Genomic DNA, 15,573 nt, shown 5'->3' with positions numbered 1-15,573 from the left:
CGATGAGATTTCATGACGTAATTTCTACTCCCACTTTTAGCGCAGTGACTGCTGGGAAAGAAAGGTCAAGGATCGGGATCGGTAGCGGTGGGACACTGGGATACTTCCCAACAAATATTTTTTACGTGTTGCTTCAAGAAATAACACAGCGGTGTTTTACTTGTATTAAATTACAATCGTAACTGGAGATAATCTTACTTTAAACGTTTTCTTTGCTACTGCGCTATCACTTTATGGTCTGGTTAGCAAATGGTAGTGAATTGTGTTAGCGATCTTATTGTTGTTGTTTTGGTGGCGACCATTGTAGCTAGCTGGAAGGGTCGCTAGCAAAACAAACTACATTTAGTTTCCCCAGCTCGGGCAGGGGATCTGACCGCTTGAGTAATGATTATCTGTTTTTCTCGAGAAGATGGATGAAAAGTCCAGCCACAGCCACCGCCTCTTGATCGTCTTGCTCATGTTAATGCTCTTCGGCGTCATAGTTCTTCAGTATGTTTGTCCGGGTACCTCTGATTGCCAGATATTGCGCATTGGGTCAATTTTCAAGTCCAACAGTGCTAGTGATGCCATAACATACCGAAATGGTGACGGTAAAGACGGATCCCCAAAGGACCCGTATATCTCCGAGGACAATGCCCTGGTTCGCTTTGTCCCTCGCTTTAACTTTACAAAAGCCGACCTAAGTCGTGCTGTAGATTTTAACATTAAGGGGGACGACGTAATCGTTTTTCTGCACATCCAAAAAACTGGAGGAACCACGTTTGGGCGCCATTTGGTGCGAAACATCCAACTGGAGAGGCCATGCGAGTGTCATGCAGGTCAAAAGAAATGCACGTGCCTCCGGCCAGGTAAAAAGGAGACATGGCTCTTCTCCCGATTCTCCACCGGCTGGAGCTGCGGGCTCCATGCGGACTGGACCGAGCTCACTAACTGCGTTCCCACTCGGATGGATACACACGAGGCCCCCGAAACACCAATTCCAAGGTAAGATGTAACCAATATGAGGGATGATCCTAAATAAGAACTTCAGAAAATTACTTTGACTCTTACTTGTTTTATGTACGGTTTGGCCTGTTTTGCAAAAAAAAACTGACATACGAAACCTGACGCAAACATTTAATTGAAATATTCCAGGAGGAACTACTATTATATCACAATCTTGCGGGACCCGGTGTGGCGCTACCTGAGCGAGTGGCGCCACGTACAGCGCGGAGCCACCTGGAAGGCCTCCCTGCATGTATGCGACGGCCACTCGCCCACCCTGTCGGAGCTGCCCAGCTGCTACCTGGGAGACGACTGGTCCGGCTGCACCCTGCAGGAGTTCATGGACTGCCCCTACAACCTGGCCAACAACCGGCAGACCCGCATGCTGGCCGACCTCAGCCTGGTGGGCTGCTACAACGTGTCGGCCATGGGCGACGAGGACCGCTCGGCCGTTCTCCTGGAGAGCGCCAAGCGTAACCTGCGGGGCATGGCCTTCTTCGGCCTCACCGAGTACCAGCGCAAGACCCAGTACCTGTTCGAGCGCACCTTCCGCCTGGCCTTCATCGCGCCGTTCACGCAGCTCAACGGAACCCGCGCCGCCAGCGTGGAGGTGGCCCTCGACACGCAGCGGCGCATCCGCGGGCTGAACCGCTGGGACGTGGAGCTGTACGAGTACGCCCGCGACCTCTTCCTGCAGCGCTTCCAGCGGGCCAGGCAGCAGGAGAGGAGGCAGGCACGGGAGAGGAGGCAGCAGGAGAGGAGGAGGCGGCTCCGCGGGAGGCTCTCCTCCTCCTCCGCCGCCAGGCCGGGAAGGCCTCTGAGGCCCACCGAGGAGACGACCCCCCCGCGCCGGGCGGACATCCGCCCCGTCACCCGGAGCCAGTCGACCCAGGAGATGGTGGAGGGCGGCGGGGAAACCCTGGAGGCGGAGGGGCTGCTGCCCGACTGGTGGGACCTGGAGGAGAACGGCACCCTGGAAGACTACACGGACAATGTGGAGCAGTGGTAGTGGAGGCGTCGGTAGAGGCGTGGCCGATATGAGGCATTATATGTACGGCTCATTTAGGACTGTATTTAACGATGGGTATTATGTTTTAGGGTAACCATGGTTGCAATGGTTTCAGTAAAAGGAGGTGGTTGTGTTTAGGTAAGGATCTAGACTAGAGAAACTAATCATGGAAAAGGCCTTTCGGGAAGGTTCAATGGAATGATACTAAGTAGGATGTCTTAATCTTTATTTTTGTTAATTATTTTGCCATGTTTGCCTCATTAACCCCAGTGGTCACAAGTCTAAATGTAAGTTTATTTTTCTGTCTCACAATAGTCAGTCCTTAATGATGATAACGCACATTTATTTATTGATCCAGATTGTATTTTTTTCTGTATTGTATTTTTTTCAGATAATTTTGCTAATCTTTGGGGGATTTGAAGGTATAGTAAGGTAGAGCAATTACCGCAAATTAGACCTTTTTTAAGCCTTGCCTGAAGTTTATTGGCAATCATAGTCCCGAATCATTTTAATTAGTCAAATGGTACGCTAAAGAATGAAATGGTTACTTTCTTTTCAAAACGATAAATTGTATAATTGTTTTTTTTACTGCATGTGTTGTAGGCTAAACTGACTTATCAATCATCCATGTGACCAATGACAAAAGCAGTTTTGCTTTTTTTTATACTTACCTCAATGCATAACATAACTATCGATGTTATGTGCATATGTAATGTTTGTATGTGTCCTAATATTTTATATAAAAAAAATAGAAACAAAATACTACGCTGTGCTCATTCTGATCCATATTCATGTTTTATACTTTATAGTACCAGCAGGGGCCGGTATAGTACATTTTAAAGCTATATAAATGACCCCAGCAGGTAAAAGAAGTTTGGTTAAAATAAAACCTTAGCCATATAACGATATCCATCCAATCCATCCAAGGCACACGGTAATACTTGTTTGTAACCTAAATGTAAGAACCAATCGTGATTTCGTGCGTTTTCTTCCTCAAGCGTTATAAAATATCCCCACAAACCGCCTTTAAAATGTTTTAATTTATCGACTAGGTAAAAACTGGTTGGAGTTACTGCTGCAGAAGGGTTAGTGAAGCATATAGATTGAAGCGTCTATCGTGAACTACATATTTGGAAATCCAGTTCAAAGACAACGGTACTGGTACTCGAAGGATCCACCTGGCTCCCCTTCCCATGTCCTTGCGTCATGACAGACTAAACGGTTCGTCTTCTTGCTCATACTACTGCTCTATCCTTGTCCAATTTTTTTTTTTCTCTCGAACTCCTCCCTCTCCATTTTGCCCTCCCTTAAATTTTGATTCTGTGTGTGTGGAATCTGTGACTACCGAGCAATTGGGGAACGGATCTCCCCCAGGCTCGCTCTCTCCCACTTTGATCTACGAGCGACTCCGTCGTGAGCCACGCGTCGATCTTGTTTTGGTTATTTTTAAATATTACATTTCACCGCAGAAAACGTCTAGCTGGTGGAATCGGTGTTGACGGAAATTACGATTTGACACAGCAGGCTAGTGAGTTATTAGACAGCCGCACATGAACGAGGAGACGTTGAAATTTGAATGTGATTTGTGTGACATGCCCAGGTAAGAACATGTCTGGCGCAGTTGACTTTTTTCAGCGAGCCTGGCGCACTTGCTTGCATGCGATGTTATACTGTGGTATGCGTAACAACTCCAATCTTTTTGTTACAAATGCAATTATTTTGTGATGTATTTTTTAGTATACAAGTATTATAGTGCCCGGATATATACAAAGATTTATAATTGTGTAGCCTGTTCAAAGCGCATTGCTATGCTGGTGTCATTAACGTTTCACGGGGGTTATCGAGGAGCAAGAGGCTAACATGGTCAATTGTTGCGCACTGAACTGATTCAGCAGCCACGGGTGGATGAGCAGTGAGTGAGCTCTCTTTCGTTTTTGCATGTGAATCATGCTTATGTTGGCCTGGCGTTTCTAACTTTACGTGTGCGAATAGCTGGGTGCAAGCCCATGAGAGAAGTTGAAAGGCCAAACACAAAGCTAAAAAATAAGCAAATCATGGAGACGTCTTATATCGATTGATAACGCCGCACTATTGGGTTTTACTTCCTGTTTATCTATGATCTGGTCAAAGGAAAGGTCTATAAATATAAAATTGCATTGCGACTGCCGCTAAGATCTTGATCAACAACAACACGGTGACAAACGGGTTAAGGGTCAGACGCCGTGATCAGTCCATTCAGGCTATATTGTCCTACCTCGTTTAACAGTCAACGTGTCTAGACTCGCTCATAAGCCCTTCAGGCTTTGGACCCTGCGGCAGTCTAGCTCGTTTCTGTTACTAAATTAGAGCTGAATAACCACCAATCCATAGGCGTGCACAGCGTGTCCACGTCGCCTCTCTCTTGCTCAGACAGTTAAATGGTCTTTGCTAATATAACTATATTGAAATCGTTATGGGCCTCAGCACAATAATATGTGCACGGCTAAAATATTTATTTTTTTGCACCCACACCGTATTATTTTTCTTCCTCTATTTGTTATTTCTGTATGTTTAACCAAATAGGCTAGACACGTTTTAACAGTGTTTTAGGGTGTTGCGCTACTTTAATGAGCTGATATGATAAATATAGCCTATACAGATTGACTTAACCTACTTACTTTACTCATCCACCCAGCCTGGGTTTGGCTTTGGTTTTGGCTTCTATTCTCATCCGAATTTGATCGATTCCCCCTTCTACCATAGGACCTGTTGGTCATCCGGTTGCGTTTATCTCCCGTGTTTTGTTTTTTTCGGGAGCATCAGCTATCGTAGTAAGCCAAATGTATACACTTTTCTACCGAAACTGCTCTCAAAAGGATTCACATTATAATACATTTGAAGCATTAGTCTTCAAGCAGATAGAAATGACAGAATCTTAAAATGACTAGGTCAAATAAAAAGCAATAATAAAAAAAAAGAATTCCCTGCCTTTTATGATTAGTACTTATGTTATTTATTTATTATACCACGCAATGTGTTTTTTGCTCCATTTCAATGCATATTTCTAAAATAATCCCATTGCCATCGGATTTATCTGAGCCTGTATCCATGTGATGCATTGTTGGCTTCTGAGATTTTGCCAATAACAGGAATAAAGTAATAACGTGCATTACATCTTTCATTATCATTCCCTTCAGATAGAAGGTGTTGTGCCTTGTATAACTACAGCCTAGGAATCAGCAGGTTAAGACAACCAAGAAAGCGACATAGTACAATGGATTTAAACTCCATTGTACTACTCAAAAAAATCCATCAAGGATGCTAAGTAGATCTTTGTGGTAACGCTAATTTGGCTTAATATGCACTTCTTACATAAAGCAATGTAAACGCTAATAGGAGCTTGTAACCTATTGTAGAAACAGCAGTAAGGCATAGCTTTGTACCAGTAAGAAATATCCTTACCAGTGCATATCTATAAATAATAGCTTTTAATTGTTTTGTAATATCTTTTCCCCCCACAAATGTTAAACGTATTGTCATAATAGCCCAGCCGTTAATTCGTCAGAATACAAGTACAGCAACATAGGGCTACCCTACCAATGATGGCACAGCGTGGGCTGTGGTCGGGATGTCCGCTCTGTCCTGTGTTTTACCATAGTGCGGACATCAGCCCTCCACTCCACTTGAAGGTTATACTGCTGGAGCCCAGAGGGGCTCGCTCACTATTGGCTGAGGGTCGCCGTGCGCCCTCCTCAACGGCAACCGGGCCTCCATGTTCTGTCCTACATTCACTCCGACCTCTACTGACCAGTGGGCTTTTAGCTCTTGGTCATAGCCACATGTTACCATTTTATCATGATGATAAAAATGAGTACGGAGTGCCTAGCGCAGTTACTCGCGGCTAAGCAGACTGCATCCTTAGAGGATAAGACATTCAGTGCAAGTTAATGACACACGTAGATACTGTATTTTGTTGGACGATGATATAACGAATGTGTTCAAAGTTGCAGGAACAAATGTTCCTTGATATTTTGATATTGCTCTACAGAACTGTGTGTGTGTGTGTGTGTGTGTGTGTGTGTGTGTGTGTGTGTGTGTGTGTGTGTGTGTGTGTGTGTGTGTGCGCGCACACACACACTTTCCCAGTTGTCAATTTAATAACCAGGGTGGCCTCGATAGTAATATATCTCATTCCATTTGTAATATCCCTTTCGAACCCTATCCTGACCTTGTGTTTGTGTTTCTTACACCTGCTCTCGTCCTCATGCTCTCGTTCGTTGCGGAGCAACATTATGTTAGCCAGGGTTACAACCCTGCCTGCAATAGTCCCCTTCTACTATAAGAACATGCCAAATGCATTTTCTTATGTCAAATAAATAGAATTATAGCCCGGCACTTATCGCAATCAGATCCAAACATTAACTCAAACATGTCTGTAGCGACGGACAATGCTACACACAACCGAGGGGGCTGCCACACGCCACCTAGGGGGCTTTTGTGGGCTCCTCCAGACGCTGACACAGGCTGGTGACGTTGGAAGCCGGTTTATTGTTGAGTTTGAAGATAATGATTCGTAGAGATGGTAATCCGTACTTCCAGCCAGGAGAGCTTCCTGTGTGTGTGTGGTGATAATAACCTGTGCACATTGATTGCTCAATGCACGACAGGTGTGCAGCCTCACTCAGCCCCAGAGTCCAATCAGTGTGACTCGGACCAGGTGAGGCTTCTTCAGCCAGCCATCCACCACTCGCACTCTGCATTGTCCATCCAGAACTATGGATGGATTTGGATTAGTATTAACATGTCTTATTCTTATTCAAAAGAGAACATGTGTTTTACATGGCAATCAAATCTCCATAATTAGCCTTCTATGTTTATGTTTCAATAATTAAATAACTTATTTGTCTTGTCAGTTGTCCAACACACAGCCTCTTACCCTTTACATTGCTGCTTCTCTCTGCTGGAGCTGAATAATTCACAGAGAGGGCTAATTAATCTCATGGTGAGCCTCAATGGGGTAAAAAAAAAACCATCTTATCTGTAAATAATGTATTAGAAATACCGTAAAAAATATATATATGGTTAATAAGATATTTTATACCTTAGTTTTGTAAGTGAGTATATTCTGCGAAGCCTGTTTGATTTGATTGGGTCGTTGCATAGTTGTATTTGGAGTAGCTTTCTCTCTTCTTATAATTCTATAATAACACAATTCCGAGGTTGTCTTGGAAAACAATAAAACAAAGTGTAGAACAGAGTCCTAACTGAAACAATATTAAGTTCTTTCAATTCACATAGAACTGACATTTGGTGATTCAGAAGCATTGTGCACTGTGTCTACCACACCTGGAGCTGCAGAAAACGTAATAAATATTACTTTAGTTCGTTCGAGGGTAACCAAGGTGTATCAACAATAGAGTAGAGAGGCAGAGTAGAGAACATTAGAGAGATCAGTTGAAGGGTCATGGAGCGCCGTCTCTGTACTCTGAGCCAGTTGTAGAGTGCAAGAGTACACCCACCCACTGTATCTCCTCACATTCTGGAGGAGGGCTGTCCCGCCCTTCTGCTCCCTGGTAACATTCTAGGGAACGCGTCTCCTGGAACAATTGCACTAGCAAGCACAATGCTTACAAGCGTTACGCTTGTAATGCTTACAAGCGCAATGCAAGCGTGATTAAAGCGTAAAACGAATTGCGCTGCTAGCAAGCCCTGTGCTAGCATGCCCTGTGCTAGCAAGCATGGCTCTGCGGTGCCTGCAGTGTGTCTTGCAGCTCCCTCACTGGGCCTTTGGAAAGTGTGCGTTCGCAAGGGCGTTGGGTGCCGTTGTGTGGATCTGAATACAGGATGGCTAGAGCCTCCCCCCCCCCCCCCCCTCACACACACAACCGGAGGATGAGGGAGGGGGGGCAGGTGGGCTGGGGGGTTGCTTTTATATCGATCCATGGGAGGCGGAAGCATTAAGGAGTAAAAGATGAAGCATGGCAATCTCTCTCTCTCTGTCTCTTTGTCTCGGTGTGTGTGTTGTGGTTTTGCAAATGGCTGTATCAGTTTAATTCTACCCCCCCTCTACTCAAATCTCTCTCTCCCTCCCTATACTGCAGTGTTCTCCTTTGGGTTGTGCACATTAGCACACACACACTTGTTCCCTTGCCCCCCCCCCCCACCGCCTCCTCCGTCTGTGTCTGTCGCCATGAGACACGGGGGCCGATAGAATCTGCTCCAACCCGTTCTCCCCTCCTCCTTACAGTCCTCCTCTTTCTTTCGCACTGTCTGTCCTGCCTCTTTGTCTGTTTGTTTACCCTGTGTGTGAACACGTGAAACGTGGGTCGGTCGTCTCGTGTGGTGGATCCTTCTCCTCTGTTGGAATATGTTGACATGTTGCAGTGCGGCCATAATTCCTGGGGCTTCTCTGCTTCCTGTGTGAACGCATTCCATGAACGGTTGTATTGTGCCGTCAGTCTCCCAGCGAGGGGTGTGTTCAACGCACAATTAATCACACAAATCTGGTCCACTTTTCTAATGACGCATGGAAAATGAACCTTTATTTTTTTTATATATATATATATAAATTGTTGCATATGTTGTGGTCTGTGAGCTACGTGGCTTCGGTCTGGGCATGGGACTCCATGGCCATGGCACGGTTGTGCTACAGATAAGAGGCAGTGCAAACACAAGGTTTGCCCAGTGCAAGGGGAGCAGCCGTTGCGGTACCTCTCTCGTCATTGGTCGGTGACGTAGTTGCCTGCCTTTTTAATGCTGCGCCTGATTGGCCGCAGCCTTGCCAGCAGCATAGCAGCTGCAGTTTTGAAGCAAGAGCCCCATTGCTCATCCTCATCCCGCCCCTCACTTCCTCTTTTTCATTTTTTCCATATTGTTAACTATTCGCTGTAGTTACGGCTGAACGTGTGCCACATGTGCTGGGCCGAGCTTGTTCAAGGACACGGCAATCTGGAGCCCGCTCGCGATATGGTTCATGTCAAGTTTTTCAATTACTTTACGGTCTGCAGTGCAGGGGGAAGTCAAACCTACTCCTTTCTTATTGCCTGTGCTCCCCTCCCGCATCCTCTCTCTCCTGCTCTCTCTCCGTTTTGTGCTCGCTCTCTCTCCTCCTCTCTTTTTCCTGCTCTCTCTCTCTCTCTCTCCAGCTATCTCTCTCTCTCTCTGTCTCTCTGTCCCACTCTCTCCTGTATCACTTAATCAAGACATAGCTTGCCCTTTCCTGTTCATTGCAGCCTGCCTCGCTCCTTCCCGTATGCTCCTCTCCCCTATTTGTTTCTCGTTTTGCTCTCTCTCTCTCTCTCTCTCTCTCTCTCTCTCTCTCTCTCTCTCTCTCTCTCTCTCTCTCTCTCTCTCTCTCTCTCTCTCTCTCTCTCTCTCTCTCTCTCTCTCTCTCTCTCTCTCTCTCCCTCTCTCTCTTCCCCTCTCCCTCCCTCTCTAATTCTTCTTCTCTCTTTCTGCCGCGTGGCTCTCATCGCCCTCTCCAAAGCCATGACATTAGTTCTGAAACAAGGACCTGGATCTATCGCGTCATTGTTGTTTTTTTGGTTCCTCCTGTTGGCTTGACTTGTTCAACCTAATTTTGTATCCTACGTTTTTTTCTTCTTCCATGCAGCGTTGGCAATCCCATAACCCGGCGCGTGCAGTGTATTTCCCCACGAGGAGGATGAGGACAAGAGGATAACCGAGTCACCCTGCCGGAGGACTACGGGACGAGACTAGCGATCAGGGAAAAAGGGACGGAACAGAAACAGCAAAGAGGAAGTGGGACGTTTCCAAGTGCCTCGCTGCTGCTGCTGCTGCTGCTGCTGCAAGTTTTGCCCGAGAGCTCCCCCGCACCGCGTGGCTCTCATCGTACTGCGCTGATCCGCCGCCACCACCACCGTCCACGCTCTGCGTCGCGCTCCCTCCCCCCCCCCCCCCCCCCACCACCACCCTCTCCCCCAGAAACGGCCCCCGGGGCTGGATGAGACCGAGGCGCTACACCCTGCATGTTTGGCCTTGAATGGGGCTGTTTTTTTATTCCCACTGACAGCCGGAGAGAGATCGTACCTCCCTCCCTCATTCCCCTCCCGTGCCCCCCCCCCCCCCCACCCCCCAGCCCCAGACCCCGCCTCCCTCCCACGGCCCCGGCCGCTGTGCTCTCCCGGACACGCCAGCTCCCGGCGCAACAATACAAGGACGACGCCGCCTCCTCCTCCTGCTCCTGCCCTCCCAAGGTTTCCGCGCCTGCCGATATTTATCTCCCCTAGACGTAGCTAGCGCCAGCCAGGGCTGTCACACACACGTGGCCATGTTGTCATGAGCGGGGGTTCACGCCTTACTGTGTGTGTACAGGGATAGGTGCAGGGGACCGATCCTGAAGGGGGAGCTCGGGGCTACCAGACGGACCGGACCAAGTCATCCCAGTGCCTGCGTCACCAGGACAGTGCGGTGTCCTGATCCCGGACGCTACGTTTTGCTAGCATGCCAGCGTGTCACCCCAGCGTTTGTTTTTACCTCCTATGAGTCAGAGCTGGCCTCGGTTCAGAGCTAAGCCCCTGCCATCCAGCTCAGCCCCCACACGTCCAGCTCTTTAACCCCTGTGGCATCGCCCAGGTCCCAGCGTAGTCGATCCCTTCCCCTCGCCCCCCCCCCCTAAACGTCCTCAAACCCAATTCACCCCCCTCCGTTTCGGTAAACAGAAGCTGTCCCTGTGTTGAAGTTTGCCGCTGCTGTTTATGTGGGATTAATATCACTTTTGAAATCACACGTAGCAAACGACCTTTGCTGATTTCCCGAACCACCGCCGCCGCCGCCACCACCACCGCCGCCGCAACCACCACCGCCGCCGCAACCACCGCTCTTTGAACACCGCCGACTCCGGCCCCGTCACCAGACGGGGGTTTTGCGGCTCGCCATGGCGGTCAACATGAGCATGAGCATGGGCCGGGACACCAAGTGGCTGACCCTGGAGGTGTGCCGGGAGTTCCAGCGGGGCACCTGCTCGCGCTCGGACGCCGAGTGCAAGTTCGCCCACCCGGCGCGCAGCTGTCACGTGGAGAACGGCAGAGTCATCGCCTGCTTCGACTCGCTCAAGGTAAACGCACCACCGCGGCGGACGACACGTCGCACACCACGACACAACGCAGCACGTCAGCCCGACAATACAGTGTTTACATTTTTTTGCCTTTGTCCACACACGAATTGGCAGTGTATGGATTATGCTACAGAACGTGTATCTGTGGATTATGCTACATAATCCATACGCTCACATCTACGGTCTTTGATCACAGCAAAGAGTTAGGGTGGAGAGCTTCTGTATTAGAAGTTGAGACCACTGAGGGCTTTTAAATATGCTATAAAGTTGCACTGTTGGTGTTGATTTACATGAGCTCTTTAAGCTCAATCGCTGACTTTCTGTCCCTCTAATGTGGCGGCCATGACTGTTGGAGTCCTGTGAACATATGCAGCCACTTCCTGTGCCTCTTCCTCCTCCATTGTAGAGCCAGTGCACTACTGCTGCAGATGCTCACAGCCGAAGGTCCAATACTCTCTGCAAGGAGTATTATGGCTTACACAGTTTAGCACATGCAATGTCCGAAGCTAAACATGATTTATTTCTCTCAAATTAAGAATGGGCCATTTCTTTTGAGTGTGTGTGTGTGTGTGTGTGTGTGTGTGTGTGTGTGTGTGTGTGTGTGTGTGTGTGTGTGTGTGTGTGTGTGTGTGTGTGTGTGTGTGTGTGTGTGTGTGTGTGTCTCTGTCAGTACATGTACCGGTATGGGTGTGTGTGTGTGCATGTGTACGTGCATGCTTCCCTGCAGCAAAAATGAGACCTCCAGACAAGGGCCTCACTGTCTGGCTGCAGCTGCCGTCTCCGCGTTTATCGAGTTAGAATTTATTATTCGGCCATTTTTCTGTGTCCAAAGCAGCAGGGAGATAGGGAGGCTGAGAGTGTGTGAGACACCGGGGAAGAGAGAGAGGGAAAGAGAGAGATAGGGAGGGGGAGGGCCTAGCAACAGCACATGAGCACGTACCGATTGGCTAGCTTGATCTTCCTGAGTGGCGTGGCTGTTTTTAGCACACAGCAACAGCCCAGCTCTGCCTTGGCTGAGTTGATAGGGGGGGACAGACGCAAGCTGCCTTTTTATCGACTGGGAACGGCCGAGCATTAAAGGCCATGTTTGGCCTTCTCGGAGCCTCAGGGTCACACATTTGCGTTTGAGAACGTACCGACGTGAGGGAGCGCTGAAGGTCAATGACGCGACTCTCTGTATCAGAGGCGACATTCTGGCGTCACACACACACACACACACAATTAAACACAATTATGCACGCACGCACGCACGCACACACACACACACATACACATACACATACACACACACACACGCACACACGCACCCCCCCCCAGGATGGACAGATATGCACTCGCAAACAGAGAGCCCCCACACCGCGCATGCTGTGTCAATAACCCGCCTCCGTACAACCTGATTTGCAGGCGTGCCGTTCGGGCTGTGCTCGGGGGCCATTACTCAACGGACAACATATATTATTGCGGGGCTGACTGACACGCGGAGTCACACACACTCTGTCTCCACAGGAGGTGGTTCTACGCCGTCCTCCTGTACGGTCAACCCGGCTCTACCGCGCTTCTCCCTCCCCTCTCTCAGCCTCTCCTCTGGTCTTCTTCTCCCTCTCTGGCTCATGCCTCCTCTCTCCTCCTCTTTGCCCCGTCTCCTTCCCACTTTTATGTGTTCATCTCATGCTTACGGCCCCTGTCTGTAGCGTCCTCCGGTCCCATAGACGTGTAAGACTTCCTTGTTCATCTGCCCTTTACCTCTGAATGCTCGTAATGAGTCTGTTAGGGGGAGGAAGAGGAAATGGAAAAGAGATGAGGCACCCGAGCCCTCCACCTCCTCCTCTTCCTCCATCTCCTCCTCCTCTCCGTCTCCCTCCTCTATCTTGTTAGCCAGAGTGCGACTGTCATGTAAAGTGATGAATGTGGCAACTACATCTGCCCGCCTGCGTTCCCACATCGTTGAGCACCCAAAACTCTGGTAACGTTTGACTTGGTGGCACCAGTCACGACGGTGTGGACGAGGACAGAATGCATGATTTTTAAAAGAAAGCGACGGTCTACTATCTCTTAGGGGCGTTTTGTTTTAACACTGGCGGCATGAGGTTAAGGATTTAGATGGTGCTTTGATTCCGGCAAACGCCCTGTGCCACCGCTTGCTACCAGGGTCAAACACAATCGGATTCTTGACTCGAGGTTCTCTGGTCTGGTCATTAGAGATTGGGCCATTTGTGAGCTGGCTCCTTCCGAGTTTAAACAGGTTTACTAGGCTGGGCCTGGGACAGGCACTCCTCATGATCCAAGACCTAGCCTCATACGCATCGCGCTAATGCAAAGCTCACTCCAAACTCCAGTGTCGCGGGCTTAATAATAATAATAATAATACATTTAATTTATAAGCACCCAAGGTCACCTTACAGCACAGAGTTAATAAAAGGAGAACAACATTAATAAAAGAACAACATATAAACGTTAATGGGATGAAGTGGGCGACAACAATTAGACGGATTAGACAACAATTATGGCCGTTTAAAAATATGTGTTTTGAGATGGGACTTGAAAGTGAAAAGGGACTCAAAATGACGGATGTCTGGTGGTAGGGCGTTCCAAAGGTGGTTTCCGGACGGCCTAACGTTTTTGCCTTTTTCTGGCTGCCTCGTGTTTCCCCCGCGCACATTTTTCATTTTGCATCGGAGGTCACCTGACTCTCTCTCTCTCTCTCTCTCTCTCGCTCTCTCTCTGTCCTGGGGTCCTGCTGGCAGCACACTGCGGCTCTTTCTCTTTTTCTACCTTCATCCAGTACCTCTTCTGCTTCCAGCGCTCTGCACGTCCACAGAGACAACCTCCTGGTGCCCTCGGCGTCCCCCTGACACCGTCCATCACTGTCCGTCGCCGTCGTCAGCGCCCTGGTGCCCGGTGACATCACCACCAGCACCCATCCCATCACACCTAACTTTAAAGCGTTTGCAATTAAAAAGTATAGCAGCAAGTATAGCATCGGAATCTTTTGGCATGGCAGCGTGCTAAGATGCTTTCAAGGACCCCGTTTACCTTCCCGTATTGGGCGCATCTTCGTCCGTCCAGAGAGGTTGACCCCTGGTCAGTAGGTAGGTGTGGCCGCGACGATGAGAGCCTTTGACAGTGGGCGGGGGGGGGGGGGGGGGGGGGGGGGGTGGTGGGGAGGTTAACCAGCCATCTGCAGAGGAAGGGGACCCAGCTGCCGTCCCCCCAGGTGTTTAATGGCCGACTGCGGTTCCTCGAGAGGTCCCCGTGTGTTCATCCCTCCCCAGAGGAGCGAGGGCAGAGCCCAGGAGGAGGAGGAAGGTCACTGCTGATTGCGCCGGAGGAGGGGCGAAGGGGCGAATGAAAAGCTTTAAGATAAATGGTTAGGAGGGGAGAAGGTAGGAGCAAAAGTGGTTTGTGAGTAGGCCCTGAAAAGAGATTTCTTTCGAATGAACCTTTTAAAAAGGGTCCCTCCACCAAGGGCTCTGGGTCGCAGACATAAAGGCTAGGATGTAGACAGGTTAAACTTGTCATGCTTGGCTAGAAACGTGTTCAACGTTTTCCCTGGAAAAGAGCAGATTGGATCACGCTAGGCATAGCTTGACGTTGTGCTATATGGTTTCCATTTGCTAATGTTTGATATTGCCATCTTATGCCAATAAGAGCTCATGCTAATACGCACTGCATAACAAAAAAAGACGATTATAATTATAAGCCAAGGGTGGAGAGGTTTGAACAAAGCTAATATTTAACAAGTTTTCCCACGAAGGCTAATTGCAAACTGCAAGCTCACATTTTATGTGGCAACGTCTTATCTCTGTTGTCGCTTTTGTTCCTACCTACCTAGACCAAAACAGTCCATTTAGATCTCTGCATGTGTATGTAGGGTCAAGGAGACTATTTCTTATCCAAATTTGTCAGATGTGAAACACTGTCCTATTGTACGTTTCTTTGTGGCGAATTCCCCAGAGATAAAACCCACATATCCATAAACAGTATGCCCTTATTAAAGTCACAACCACCTCAAGCCCTCCTTCTCTCTGCTCTCCGGCTCCCCGTCGGCCATGTTTGATATCATCAGACCATGTGGCACGGTCACATACTCTGCTGCATCTATAATCCCCGTTCCTGGGAGCCTGGTGGTGTTTGTTGGACAACTTGCGAGGTGGCGATATTAGACGGGAGATATAGATTGATGGTGAGAATGCAGCACCTGCATCTCGGACCAGCTCCAGCTCTATCTTTGGCCTGGTTCAGTTATTAACCAACAACTTTGCAGTGTGTGGATGTCATGACTGCCTGACTTTATGGCGCCACCTGTGAACCAGCAATGGGTGACATGTGATTCTTTGAAGTGTTTACTATCCTACGCTTAACACATGACAAATAGGAGAAAAACGCTCTGGTGGTACTTCATTTATTTTATATTCATTTTTTTTTATGTGATCCTCTTGAAGCAAATCATCATGTAGTAAGTGCTGCTTTGAGGGAACGGTTGATGTTATTTTCCTGTTTCCCCATCCTTGGTAAGAGGACACCG

The 15,573-nt window shown here is 48.6% G+C and overlaps 2 protein-coding genes across 7 annotated transcripts in view; both read left to right on the top strand.

Annotated features, from left to right (window-relative positions):
• The first annotated feature begins 37 nt into the window (after positions 1–37).
• On the top strand, positions 38–3,041 carry hs6st2 (heparan sulfate 6-O-sulfotransferase 2). The gene is made up of 2 exons (XM_056600694.1): positions 38–984; positions 1,135–3,041. Exons 1-2 carry the CDS (start codon positions 410–412, stop codon positions 1,991–1,993), a joined length of 1,434 nt encoding a protein of 477 aa, XP_056456669.1. The 5' UTR covers positions 38–409; the 3' UTR covers positions 1,994–3,041.
• Positions 3,042–10,079: 7,038 nt separating this feature from the next.
• Positions 10,080–15,573, top strand: part of mbnl3 (muscleblind-like splicing regulator 3) — a 21,245-nt gene continuing 15,751 nt past the window's right edge. For 5 of the 6 annotated variants that reach the window (XM_056600198.1, XM_056600203.1, XM_056600202.1 and 2 more), the window contains exon 1: positions 10,202–11,048. In XM_056600198.1, coding sequence (XP_056456173.1) covers positions 10,869–11,048 — 180 coding nt within the window. In that variant the 5' untranslated portion in view covers positions 10,202–10,868. The other variant, XM_056600197.1, reaches the window with a different exon arrangement.

Source organism: Gadus chalcogrammus, chromosome 10 (assembly GCF_026213295.1).
Source record: "Gadus chalcogrammus isolate NIFS_2021 chromosome 10, NIFS_Gcha_1.0, whole genome shotgun sequence".
Taxonomy (NCBI): domain Eukaryota; kingdom Metazoa; phylum Chordata; class Actinopteri; order Gadiformes; family Gadidae; genus Gadus; species Gadus chalcogrammus.
The sequence above is the reverse complement of the archived record's forward strand: the minus strand, read 5'-3'. Positions and strand labels throughout refer to the sequence as shown.